We start from the raw sequence: 13,583 nt of genomic DNA, 5'->3' as shown, positions 1-13,583 counted from the left end.
GTGTATGGTGCAAGAAAGTGGTCCAGGTTCATTTTTCTGCATGTCAGTGTCTAGTTTTTCCAGCCCCACTTGCTGAAGCGACTGTCTTTATTCCATTGGATATTCTTTCCTGCTTTGTCAAAGGTTAGTTGACCCTACATTGTTAGGTCCATTTCTGAGTTCTCTATTCTGTTCCATTGATCTGAGTGTCTGATTTTTGCTAACAAAAACAAAAAACAAAAAACCTTTGTATTTATTTTGATCCCATAGGAATTTCACTGAGCCGATTCCTATGATGATTGAAAAATTCATGGAGCACATAACATACAAAGCAAAACGCAACGATCCCTTAACTACCACCCCACTCTCTCCTCCCCCGTTGCCAACTGTTTTGGTGCTTCCTTCCACTTTCCTTCAATGCTTTTCTATGTGATTTTCTCTTCAAATTTGAAAATAACATATGCTCATCACAGAGAACTAAAAAATAATTCAGGAGGCTCCTGGGTGGCTCGGTCGGTTAAGTGTCCAACTTCGGCTCAGGTCGTGATCTCACGGTTGGTGGGTTCGAGCCCCGCATCGGGCTCTGTGCTGACAGCTAGCTCAGAGCCTGGAGCCTGTTTCAGATTCTGTGTCTCCCTCTCTCTCTGACCCTCCCCTGCTCATGCTCTCTCTCCGTCAGAAATAAACAAAACATTAAAAAAAATTTTTTAAAAATAATTCGGTAACAGACCAGATTCACTTATAATCACAAAATCAGAGCGCGGTACCCAGGCATATACACTTTATATATGACTGAGGACCATACCCGTGGTTTTGTATCTTACTTTTTCATATATCATAAATAATGTCCTGTGTCAGAGTCTGAAAGCGTTAGTATTTTTATCAATATGAGTAAACATTGCCAACTCAGTCAATAATGCAAGGCAATCTAGTCTTTGGTAAGGAGAAAAATGTTTCATCTTAAAAGAGGGAAAGAACATCAGGCCTGCATTAATCTTTCAATTAGAAGAGCCCCTTTTCTCTTAATAATCATAATATATACTTAATAAGTATAAAATAAACCACTAAGCAATAAAGCACAGTATATATAACTGAGTGCTCCTAAGACTGATCGTTATTTGACCAATACTACTAGAGTATTAGCAAGAAAGCATGTTTTCCATTTAATTGCTTAACAATGTACCTATATAATTATATAAAGTGCTGATTGACATAGATTGTACTGTAGCTATAATCTCACAAAAACCACATCTGTAGAGCCCTAACCTTGAGCTGCCTTTTCTCTCACTTGCAAACCAATGAATACGTACCGAATGTGTACTTCTCAAAGGTGGTTTGGGGCGCCTGGGTCCGTTGAGTGTCCGACTTCCACTCAGGTCAGGATCTCACGGTTTGGGAGTTTGAGTCCCGTGTCGGGCTCTGCACTGACAGGTCTGAGCCTGCTTTGGATTCTGTCTCCCTCTCTCTCTTTCTCTCTGCCCTCCCCCCCCCAACAAATAAACAATCATTTGAAAAATAGGTGGTTTAACAATTCCATCTATAAAATATTTCTCCAATTCTACATAAAATTAAACAGAAAGATATTTAGAACATGTCACTTCACTAGCTCTACATCACGTGTCATCGCCTCAAGACATCTAAAACCGGAAGGTGTTTCCAAACGAGAACCTTGGTTTCACCCTCCACAAAGGCCTGCCGAAGGACACACGTATGGACCTTTTGGCTTCTGGCTCACACGAGGCCACGGTGCAGTTCTCTCCAGTCTTCCTGGATCCCGGCTCATTCGACACGAGCCACCTCTCCGGTGCTGCCTACGTCAACCCCAATGAGATCAAAGTCACGTGCCCAAGGTGCACTGGTGGCGAAGTCGGTGCCACATCTGCCCCGGCTCCTAAGATCGGCCCCCTGGGTCCATCTCCAAAAAGTGTTGGTGATGACATCACCAAGGCACCGAATGACTGGAAGGGTCTGAGGGGAAAGGTCAAACTGGCCATTCATCAATGGGACAGGTCCAGATGGAAGCGGCACCTTCTGCCTCTGCCCTGATTATCAAAGCCCTCGAGGAACCGCTGAGAGACAGAAGCCGCGAAACTGGAAGCGCAGTGGAACTACCACTTTGGAGGAGACTGTCAACACTGCCTGGCAGAGGCCGCATGGATCTTTAGCCGGAGAATTCTCTGGAGCCACTAAACAGGTCCTGGGGACTGCCCAGTCTGCGGGCTGCAATGTTGATGGCCGCCACCCTCATGACCTCATTTGTTATATGAAATTAGAGCACACCCTTTTCTGTTATATACACCACATTCACAGCAACATTACAGCAAATGTGCATAATTCTCTCTCACTCTCCTCCATCCACTCAGTGAAATGTATACATAATTTATTTCTCAGTGATTCACTTTCTATTACAAAGACAATCTAAGAATACTGAAATATTCACCCTATTTTTCTATATCATATTTAACATATGATGAGCACACCTAAACATGTAGAAAAGCTATATATTTTTTATATATTTTTAAAAATGTTTTATTTATTTTTGAAAGAGAGAGAGAGGAAGGGTCAGAGATAGAGGGAGACACAGAATCCCAAGCACGCTCCAGGCTCGGAGCTGTCAGCACAGAGGTGGACGTGAGGCTTGAACCCAGAAACTGGGAGATCATGGCCTGAGCTGAAGTGGAATGCCCAACCGACTGAGCCACCCAGGAGTCCTGAAAAGCTACATATTTCAAATAACGACTTAAGTTTAATCCCTATATATACTATATGCAGGATGCTGAAAAACCACACACATACAGACAATGGTTCTGGGGACCCCCCACCCCACCCCATGTCCTCTCTCCTTCTCTTTAGCTCTGGAAACAAACACGGACCTGAATCCAAAAAGCGATGCAGAGACTGCATTTCCAAAAGTCATTTCCAGATGATGTTTCTCCCGAGTGAACTTTAACAAAAAGAGGGTTACAGAGCAAGTAGTCTTCCTAACTGGACTCTGAGATACGTTGACAGCTTCTCTGCGTCTCGAGAGGCTGCAGGTTGAAACAGGGGCGTGAGGCCTATTCTAAAAGGCGCAGGGAAAAGTGTGAGGGCGGCCTGTCCACCCGTATGCACAGGTCTGTAGTTGGTAAATCTTCCAAACTGAGGGTGGTCCCTCCTGGGCAGCCAGACGAGGAACCACAGACCGAGAGGCCCCGAGCGCCCTGCCTGCCGGGCCGCCGCGGGTTCGGGCCTGCGAGCTTTCCTGGCNCTGCCGTCCTCCCGAGCAGGTGCTCCGCTGGGGGGCGGACTCCGCACACGCAGGTACACAACACGTCCGCTGAGCCCGCTAGGTGGGATGGCCGTGTGTGTGCAGACGCTGCGGTTGGAGTATTTCACTTCACGTCTTCGAGGTCCTGCCAATGGAGGTACTTCCGTTTTCATGAGTATAGCTATTCGTGGCTTCACTGTGGCCTCTGGAAAACAGTAACACAGTTTAGCGGATTTCCCACAACCGACGCCGGTTTTCCCGATGCGGTGCTTTTACAGGAGCCTCTCAACAGCCTCGCGCCCGTCGCTAAGTACGAAGACGATGCGCAGCGAAACCTGGGACACGTGTCGCCAAATTACCGCTTCCGTGAAGTCAGGCCACTTTATGTTCCCGCCAAAACGCTTCTCCAGCAACCTGGCTGCACCTACCGCAGGCGCCATAATCCCCTGGGTCTTTCACTTGTATTTCTTTAATTAATGAAGCAAAGTATCTTTTTATATGCTATTATTGACGCTTATTTCTTTTGTGAATTTCTTCTTGTTCTATCTCCTTCTTTTCCTACTAGGGCTCGTTTTCTGAAGTTTGCACGACCTCAAATCTGCTTTTCTTCATGGCCACCATTGTTGTGCCCGCTGAGAAATACCCTTCCTGTACCCATTTTTTTTTTTTTTTGGAGTATTTGTTTTCACTATATAACATGTAAATTCATGAGCCAACTGAAATTTGTTCTGATGTAAGATGTGAAGGATTTTTTCCCAAACGGCCAGCATGTTGGTCCAGCATCATGTATCAAACAACCCATTTCTCCCTCACGGATCTACAGAATGTCTAACCCACCATTTTTCTCTTTTAAAAGTAGCATATGCACACAACATAAAAATACCGGTATGAAAGCGCACACAGTGGCACTACGGAACCTCTTCCTGAGCCCCGTTCTTCTCCGGAGACGGCACTAACGGCACTAACGGCTCCTCGTCTACCCTTCAGATAGTCTCTCACACTATGTCACCACAAATGGTGGTGGGACCTGCGGCTTCCGGTCTCTTGTCGCTTTAAACGGCTCTGCTCCTGATATCCTTATGCACTGCTCATAATGCAGAAGTAAATCTATAAAGGGAACTGCCAGGTCAGAAAATATGGACATTTGAAGACTTGATATCGCCAAACTGCTCTCCAATGATGCCGCACCATAAAAGTACACTTCCGCTAAAATGTGTGAAAGGTTGACTAGTGTTTTTCAAGTTTGGGATAATTTTATAGGCTCTGATGCTCACTTTTGAGAACTCGGACACAACAGAGTAATGAACATGAAATTCTTTACTCCAATTGTTTTCTGAACTTCAGTGTTCATTTTGTGGGTAGTTAGTAAAAAAAAAAAGTCCTCAAGAATTTATAATCTAGTGAGTTGACGTGCCGGTACATATGTCTAATACATGGCTGAATTAAGTTAGTAGTTAGCACAGAGATGCGAACTTGGTTTGGGGCCACGGGCAAGTATGCTGAAGCTGCTCCTGGACCGGGCGTCCTGAAGAAGAGAAGGACCTTGCGTGGAGAATGGGCTGAGAGGTGACATTCTTGCTTGAAGGCCAGCACTGGTGAGTTGAGGAGTGGGAACAGCACTTAAATCCTCTGTATCAAGTGGAGGCACTGATGTGGGGGGTTAAAGGAGATGAGGTTAGCCTCATAGGGTTCTTAAAACATTCATAAAAAACCTGTCACACAGAAAAAACTAAATGTTAGTTTTCATCCCTCTAGATTCTGGGGTACATGAGTGTAAAACAGGTAAAAGAGGCCAATGTCAGTCAACTTCTCCAGAATGGTTCCAAAAAACTAACTTATGAGAAGTGAGGAAAATAAGGCCAATGTGATGTCATTACTTCTCTGGGTGTCAGAATGGCCTTTTGGCCAGTTAGTAGTCTACCCCCCTCCCTACCTCAAGCACGGTGCTCTAAATTACCGCCCCCTCCCGCCCCCGATAAAGCTAAAAATGTTGCTTCATCTCTACTGGCCTCTTCAAATGTTTTGAAATTTTGCTAGTCTAAAAGCTGGGAATCACAGCTCTCAGAGCCTTCCTGTTTTATTCAATGGCCTCAGATAACAAAGCTGTTGATTGGGAAGGGAATTAGAATGCAATTGTCGAAAAGAATTCACAAGATAAAGCCCATTACTCAGCATTCTGACAACCACAATTCAACTTTTACAGGGTTTCCAAGGTACTTACAATCCTAAAGTGACTTCTGAATTGAAAGTTAGCATGTTCAGAAAAAGCACACTTAATACTTTCTGAATAAAGCAATCTCTAGCCTACGTAATACTTTTGCACTCAAATAGTATGTGTCTTAGATGTGGCTACCCCAAATTATTAGCCAATTCTCTAACTAAACACTATTTTACCAAATTCCCCAAAGGATCAAAATAATATTCTCTCATTTGATATATACCACTTTATAACAACAAAAAACCTGTTCAAATACAAGACTTTATTTTTATTTATTAATAAAGTAAATATTATGATTTTTGAAAAAAAAAGTTTAAAAATGTTCAGCCTTCATGTTAATGTAGGTTAGGCCATCCAAAAGACAAAGCAAAGAGTTAACATTAAGTCATGGTCCAGGATTATACTTATGAGAAACAAATACAGGACTTATGGTACTTGATAAGCAAAGACAACCAAAATAAACTATTTCAAATTTGTTTCTATAAAAACATATTAAAGATCACTTTAAAATAGTGTCCATCTTTTCTTCTAAATGGGCATATAGCCTCATCTGCAATCAAGTACAAATATAATAAACTTGACTAATAGCTTTCTTAATCTTTTAATAGAAATACAATTCCCTCCTCCTTTATGCAACCCAGCAAAATAATATAAAGTGAAGTCATTAGAAAAATATGGACCTTTCTGAATCTATATTGCATTTTTAATTTAGACTGGAAAATACAGTTCAGATCATATGAAACACATGGATTTCAGGTTTACATATCACCTGTATCTTACAAATTATCAATATGGTCTTTATTTTGGCTGAAATGCAAAAATATGATTAATTTCTTAATAACAGACTAGTTAAAAATAGTTTCCATTGATAGCAGTGCTAGTCCTAAAACAAAATGTAAGCAAAACCTATTTGTAAGTCACTGTCTATCAGTGCCCCAAATATACAGAGCCTAAGCCCTTAATATACATTTGCTTTAAAGATTAATGAATGGACATCTCACGGCTGATAATCTTTAATTTAAACAATCTTGTAAACATAGTCAAAATCTTTCGAAAAGAAGTAAAATTCAAGTAAACATTGCATGTTTGATTTAAACTAACCTTACAGTTCAATTCACTTAGGACGCACTGGATCAAAACCATTCAATACGTAGAAAGGGCTTAAAAAATCCACACGTAAAGATGGAACTAAACTCTGTAAACGTGTTCATGTTTAATAACTACTGTACTGCGGCTGCTCTTTGGTTTGGATACTGATGCTGGTCAGACGCCTCAGGTACTGAATATTCAGGTAAGTCTGGACCCAGGTAAAACCGAGACCCTGGTGGAGAGTTGCTTTTAATGGCAATGGCAGGACCTGCAATTCAACTTTATTCTCCTTAAATATATCAAGGTGTTTGAAGGACCAAAGATAGGGTACTAATAAATTTCGACAGGCCTTCATTTTGACCTTTTCCCCTAAAGAGCTGATAGCACAAATCAATCAATACCAGTTGAAATACCAAAGAGGCAGCCTTGCCCGGACTCCCACGCCATTTGTAGGCCCTTGCCAAATGGCCACTAATACGTATGGATAAATCCGCCAAATCCCTAGAATGTGGCAAAATGTGGGCCATAAATTAAACCAAAGGTAATGAAAGCAAAGGCTTTAAGTGAAAATTTCTGAAAAGGTGTTTGCTATACTATTAAAGATGACATTAAATAAAAGTTGAGAGAGAAAGATTACATCACCACAAAAGTGCATGAATAGGTTTAAGGGGGAAACTATGTTTCCTCAACTGTGAATCAGGTGCATGCAAATCCTCTGATCTAAATGTAGAGAACTACACAAAAACTACCGGGACAACATTTCTGAAAGTCGCCAAGCAAGTTTAAACATTCACAATCTCTTTATAATACATAAACTGCCAAAGTGAAGTGATTTTTTTTAATCCCTTAAGTCTCATACTTAAAAGTTTTCTAGAGTCAAGAGTATTAGGACTACAAAGTCCAAACAAAGGTAGAACCATTATAATAGTATAAACTGTTATTTTCAAAGTAACTCATTCCTTTGGTTCAAAGGAAAAAAACGTTACTTCCTCTTAAAAGCTAATATTAGCACAGCCAATGGAATTAGACAAATCCTATAAACGGAAGATCTGGAACAGCTGACTATACAATTTATGCTCATTAGGAAATTACAGAGCTATCCCTATAGCATATATTTGGCATACAGAGAAGGTATCCCCAAAATATTTGTTGGATGAATGAAATATAAGGTTACTTTTGCAAAATTAGGAATCAAAGAGAGAGGTCATCCAGTCCAACCCATGCATAATACCCCTTCCCCCAATCCTATTTTACAGACAGATAAACTGTAATGGTCAATATTTACAGATGCTGGTTAAGACCCAGCTCTATCCAATACTGGAAGCAAGCAACCATTTTGGGGCGTGTGTGTACATATGAGTAAACAGGATAAATGAGGAGTAACATTTCTATGTTGTTTCCCCTTTACAGGATACAGTATTTTCCCTTAGGATTAATGCAACAATTCCTGTCGCTTAGATTGGATTTCAAAAGGAAAAGGGGTATGTATGTTTACCAGGCAGGAAGGGGCTGCTGTTTAGGAAGTCAGCTTTCAAATTTGGCACGAAGAGTGGAACCCACTGCTCACAGACTGGAGCTGTGAGTGGACCAGTCAGGTTAGAATTTCTTTCCTGAAAGCAGAATTACGCTAAGCAGTTTCACCTTCAAACTGCATTGTAAGTCACTGGTTACCCTTTCACAGGATTACTGTTAAGAAGTTTCAAAGTAATTTTTAGTAATTACCTAAACTGACACTTGAAGGTCAAAGCACACTGTACTCTAAATACCGCAGGACTATGAACAATTTTTAACAGCTTACAATACCTGCCCATCTCCCTCTTTACTTTTCTTCTAGCCACTGCCACTATTCGATGTCCAGTATTTCTCTACAGCACATGTGCCTTTGTGTTTCCCTGCCCCTAAAAATACCCACGGAAGTTCACCAAAAAAGCAATTTGAAAGCAGAGAAAACCAAAAGTATTTCTATTTAAGCCTTGGGCACAACACTATGTTACACGGTTGTATTAATGTTTAGAACTAAGCCCTCAATGAATTATGCAAATGTGTTCCATGTTTTAAATAACTGCATTTAGATACCTGAATCTTTCTGAGTGTTATTTTATAGCCAACAATAAAAAAACTTCATTAAAAATGTTGAAAAGTATAAAACAGTAATTATAAATTAGCAAACACCCAATAAAAAAAAGTTATTTTCGTTTCCTTACACAGTCAGCACAAGCCACAGTATCAGCCACCGCACTGCCCTACGTGCGCTTCACCTAAGACAACTTCTCAGCTTGTGTTTCTGGAGTGAAAACTTACATGGATACAAAGGAACAACTCTAACAATATAACTCAGGTGTCAGAAAAATACATATGCTGTGTTAACATGTGTTTTGATAGCTCACACTGCAGTATCTCATAATAGGTGTTATTTCCAAAGTAAAATCAAGTCACTTTTGTAGCAGTAAGTCGATGTAGCACAAATGGGTTTATGTAAGATTAAGGCATCTTCCTGCTCCGGAGTAGTGCTTCTGTGAATCCAGCGATCTGTACAAAGGCTTCCTTTTTGAAAAAATATATCTTCTGTTATACTTCAATTATTTCATTCCATTGATCATTTTCTTGCAAATAAAACTGAAAATATCAGTCCATAATACATTTTTATAAACCTACAAAACCAGAAACAATGGAGTTATTGGTTAAAACTTAATTTTATATTTCTGAAAATAAGATTTATTAAGTGGCTCTCTGGGCTAAGGTATAAAGCTGCTAAAATAAGACCGGAAACAAACACTTCAATACAACTAATATCGTAAGAATAACAAAGATTTTTATAAACAGTGAGTAAGGGGTAGTGCTGGCTTTCTTCCTCTGAAGCAAACAAGAGAGCATTTTAAAAGAGGTGGATTCTTCTGGGCCTCCCTTACCGCTGACTTGGACGGAACGCGCGAAGACATGTTTACGTGCGCCTCCTCAGGCCGCGGCGGCTGCGGGGAAGCAGCCACAGCGGGATTCACAGGCCGCCCAGGACTCTCAGCGGCCACTCGCGTCAGACATTCCCCCGCCCGCGTGAAGGAGCCTGGGACCAGGCCCCCACAGCGCACACAACCCCCCATGCCCAGAGTCCAGCCTGGCGCCAGCCCGCCCTGGCCTCCGTTCTGACTCTGCCGGCTCTTGCTCGGGCCGCTGCTACTTGGGACACGGGCGCCAGGTCCTTCGTGAGGAGCTGCACGCGAACGAAAACTGCTGAGCGGGGGAAGCAGATGTGCCCTAGTTGAGACGCCGGATGAGAACTCCTTGAAAAAATGAACTCCTGACACAGACAAACTGATAATAAATGGATATTGTCCCAAGCTGCTAAGTCTGTGGTCACCTGTTATGCAGGAAGACTTCAGATGCTACTGGGTCCTGAGCGAGCCGAGCCCCCAGCGAGCTCCCTGCTGTGAAGCCTCAGGACGGCCGCAGTGCAGCACACCCCTCGCACTTCAACGGAGTCGCATCAGTCTCACTACGTGTCCCAAGGTTTATGTTTAGTCTGTCTGGGATGCTCTCTGTTGCTTTTTAAATTAATTTCCCCTGGCTACGGTCTCCGGGCTGGCCAGACAGGACGGCTCATCAGTGTGGCCCGGCGGCGGGAAACCGCTCTTTGCTCTACCTTTGCCAACTAAATAAACCACATCAGTGAACCTCGTCAGTCTTTTCTGCAGCCTAATCAGTCACTCTTCTCTGGAGCAAAAATTTTTTACCAGTAGGCAAAAGTCATCTTGTTCTTCTCAAACGAATTAATAAGACACTGTTTACTGAAAAGATTAGTTGTCCACATGCCAACCCAAAGAAGTTTCCAGTTTCTTCATTCATCTACCAATACATGTTTATTAAGATTGTGCTAGGAGTGGAAAGAAAGATGGGATTTAGGCAGCCGTTACCTTCCAATCTCAACTACCTAATTTTGTAGATATAATTGAAAAAGTACATAAAATTGAGTTGCAAATTTTTTTGAGATGACAAAATATGAAAACAACTGCATTTGTTCAAGGGAATTACCTTTAGACTGTCTTACCTTGCTCTTATTCAAATGGTTAGTTATGAACAAGTGGTACTCAATTTTCTACTGCCACTGTAACATGGTTATTTGTCCCTGTAAGCACATAATTATATATGACATGACCAAAAAAAAAAAAAAGGTATTAAGTTTCTGGCTAAATGGTAAAATGGACGATCACAGTAAAGCGAGCCGTATGTCAGCACTCAGCATGCTTATGGCATCAACCACAGCCATGTGCTCCTGCAGAACCCAGAGGTGCTAAGAGCCAAAAGTCTGGCTTTATGCTTATACTTGTGAAAACCTCCACTGGCTTTGAAAGATGTTCAGCAGCAATAATTGCGAAGCCCACGAATGAATTTTCCCCTTGACCTAATGCATGGGGGGTCTAACGATCCTAATGAAGACTAATCCAAGAGAATACCCTAGTGATGCTAATTAAAGAGAATAATTTAAGCACTGCTAAAAGCCAAAAACAAACAAAAAATCAGAAATTCTGACAGTAAGTTTTCAAATTTTAGGGTATTTCCTTGAGTTAGTACCAAATGATCTGAATGTCCAGACCACTTTCCCAGAATGCAAGATGAGGAGAGTGTTATTACTATTGCTATTAAACCCCCTGCATATAGTTTAGGCTGTAATGCTTGTTAAAGGGCCAGACTGTGCTGGGAACCTGGCCTGGTTCGAAAGTCCCCCTCTGCCTTGTCAACTGTTCTGTATGTGCCATAATTCATGACCGTAATTCATGAAATGATTAACTAATTAACTAATCAGGAAAAGGATTAAAATATATTCGGTGCACTCTTTTTATACTAAGGCAGCAAAGACTACAATGCATTTCAAAAATTATTTTCAAATAAACAAAATTCAGGCCCTAAAGAATAATCTTGTTTAAATGTTATTCGGAATAGTGAATGCCAAAAGAACTTTCTATGTCTGAGGTCAAGAAATACGTGGCTGGGCAACAAAATTCCAATTGTGTGAACAGAACAAAACACAGCACTAACTAACTTCTTCACTCAAACCTTTTTCCTCCATAAAAGCTACCAATAAACACTGACACCCCGTATGCAGGTATTTATTTAAAAGTCTCCTGTATCTTAGTATTTTTAAATACATGTTATTTTGATTCTTCCACATTTGTGAAACCTGGTCGATCTTCATTTTAACCAGAAAAAGCAGTGTTTTCAAGAAGACAAGCATTACCTGATCGGACAGTGCCTTCTTCAGATTCATTCTCTGTCCACTGAGATTCACTGTCCAACAATCGGTTTTTTGATTCGCTAAGTGGTTTGATAGGAAAGGGTTGATTTGAGCCAATACTGAAAAGAGGAGGAAAATAATTTAGTAACCAGTTTAATGTTCAATTACAGATAATTAATAAGCAGCCAATTAGTATTCCTTCTCCTACATATGTGAGGCAACTCATGAGATCTCAGCACTCTAAAAAACCTCTTAACTTCAGAAGAAAAATATGCCCCCAACCCCCAACTCAATGGCTCTCTAGACCCAAGAATCTATATTCCAACAGTGCCAATGAAAACAATTAGACAAAAGAAAAAAGCTCCAAAGGCTGGTGTGAAACTTTTAAAACATATGTTAATCAAGAGCCGTAGGGTAGCACAAGGTGAGGATCTAGGTCTGTGGCCAGGACAAAAAGTTACCTGTCATTTCCCAAGTTTTCTGCTTTCTACCTCTGCAGTTTAGATCTAAGGGGAAAAAATGATTTAGTGATTTAGTGTAGACTCACTTTTCTTGCTAAGAGAGCCGGGGAGGGAGGGAATGGAGGAGCGGGAGAAGGAAAAGGGAGCCGGAGTTCCCCGTGTACTTACTACGGGCCACACACTGTGCTAGGTGCGTTAGGCACATGTCGACCTTCACAATGACCCCTGGAGGTAGTAGGTATGATTATCCTCATTTGACAGAGCTGGACACCGAGTGTCACACAGTTTAGGTGACTTGTTCAGACCCACAGTAAGAGTTGGAGTTCTAAGGCCCAAAGACTGTAGGTTCTCAGGTCTGTGTTCTGATATTAATAGGCTGGCTTGGAATTTATAATCCATCCTCCCCCACAATTTCTTTCTGTCTTACATAAATTTCAACTGTTTCGCTTTGACAGAAGCATCTCTATCTTCTTTAAAATTTCATTTAAAAGGAACTATTTCTCTGAATTTAGGAATCAGCTTGCTTGGCATGGAAATACTGAGAAAATATCTTCTAGGATGAATGAATGAGAAAAAATTTTACATTTGTATTTGTGAAATCCTCATTAATATTATTTTCACACTGCAGTTAACATCTATTTATCAAAATACAATGAAGGATAGCAGGACCAGTTTCTTTGAAAAAAATATAGCTGATACAAACCAACAGAATCAAATCTTGAAAGAATATCTTAGTTTCTAGGAAGATGTAGCGTATTTAGGACAGCCATGTTTCCTGGTTTGCCCCAAGATTTCTAGTTATTTGTGACTGTCATGGTTCAACCATTAATAGCAATAGCAAGCATTCTCTCTCTTAATATCAAAAGGGTTCTGATTTGGATGACAAACAACACGGCTGTCCTCAACATATTAGGTACACACACACGTTGACTCTCAGAAAATTTCTATATAGAATCTCTATCTATGTTGGCTCACAAATTACTACTGCATTTATGTGACTGTGCCACACACACACACACACACACACAAACACACACACACACACACACACAGCGTTATAATGGATGCTGAAAACTTAATGACAAGAAGCACACCTTCTGGCATATTCATTCTGATGTGTAACAGAAGCTTGTTCTGGATCCATCCCCACAAGGCGAGTTGGAAAACTGCAGCCATCACCCAAGCTGCATAATGAAAAATGTCAGTAATAATTTAAGTCATATTAATGTAAATCAAGGTGGTCAAATTTAGTAACTATTCTTCAAAGGCATAGTATAAAGAAATCAGAAGTTGTCATTACAGAGAATAATTCTTAAAATTTTCTAATTTAGAGGGTTACTAGTCTAACTGAGAAACAAGCCT

The 13,583-nt window shown here is 40.9% G+C and overlaps 1 protein-coding gene across 5 annotated transcripts in view; it reads right to left on the bottom strand.

The window, feature by feature from the left end:
* Positions 1-5,685: 5,685 nt before the first annotated feature.
* Positions 5,686-13,583, bottom strand: part of ZDHHC20 (zDHHC palmitoyltransferase 20) — a 345,529-nt gene continuing 337,631 nt past the window's right edge. For 4 of the 5 annotated variants that reach the window (XM_077745445.1, XM_077745448.1, XM_077745446.1 and 1 more), the window contains 4 exons: positions 13,316-13,405; positions 11,764-11,879; positions 10,576-10,653; positions 5,686-9,184 (listed from right to left, as the gene is read on the bottom strand). In XM_077745445.1, the coding sequence (XP_077601571.1) occupies positions 10,616-10,653; positions 11,764-11,879; positions 13,316-13,405 (244 nt within the window). In that variant the 3' untranslated portion in view covers positions 5,686-9,184; positions 10,576-10,615. The remainder of the gene's footprint in view (positions 9,185-10,575; positions 10,654-11,763; positions 11,880-13,315; positions 13,406-13,583) is intronic. The other variant, XM_077745444.1, reaches the window with a different exon arrangement.

Source organism: Crocuta crocuta, unplaced genomic scaffold, assembly GCF_008692635.1.
Source record: "Crocuta crocuta isolate KB4526 unplaced genomic scaffold, BGI_CrCroc_1.0 scaffold258, whole genome shotgun sequence".
NCBI lineage: Eukaryota > Metazoa > Chordata > Mammalia > Carnivora > Hyaenidae > Crocuta > Crocuta crocuta.
Note: the sequence above shows the minus strand (reverse complement) of the source record. Positions and strands in the feature narration are given on the sequence as shown.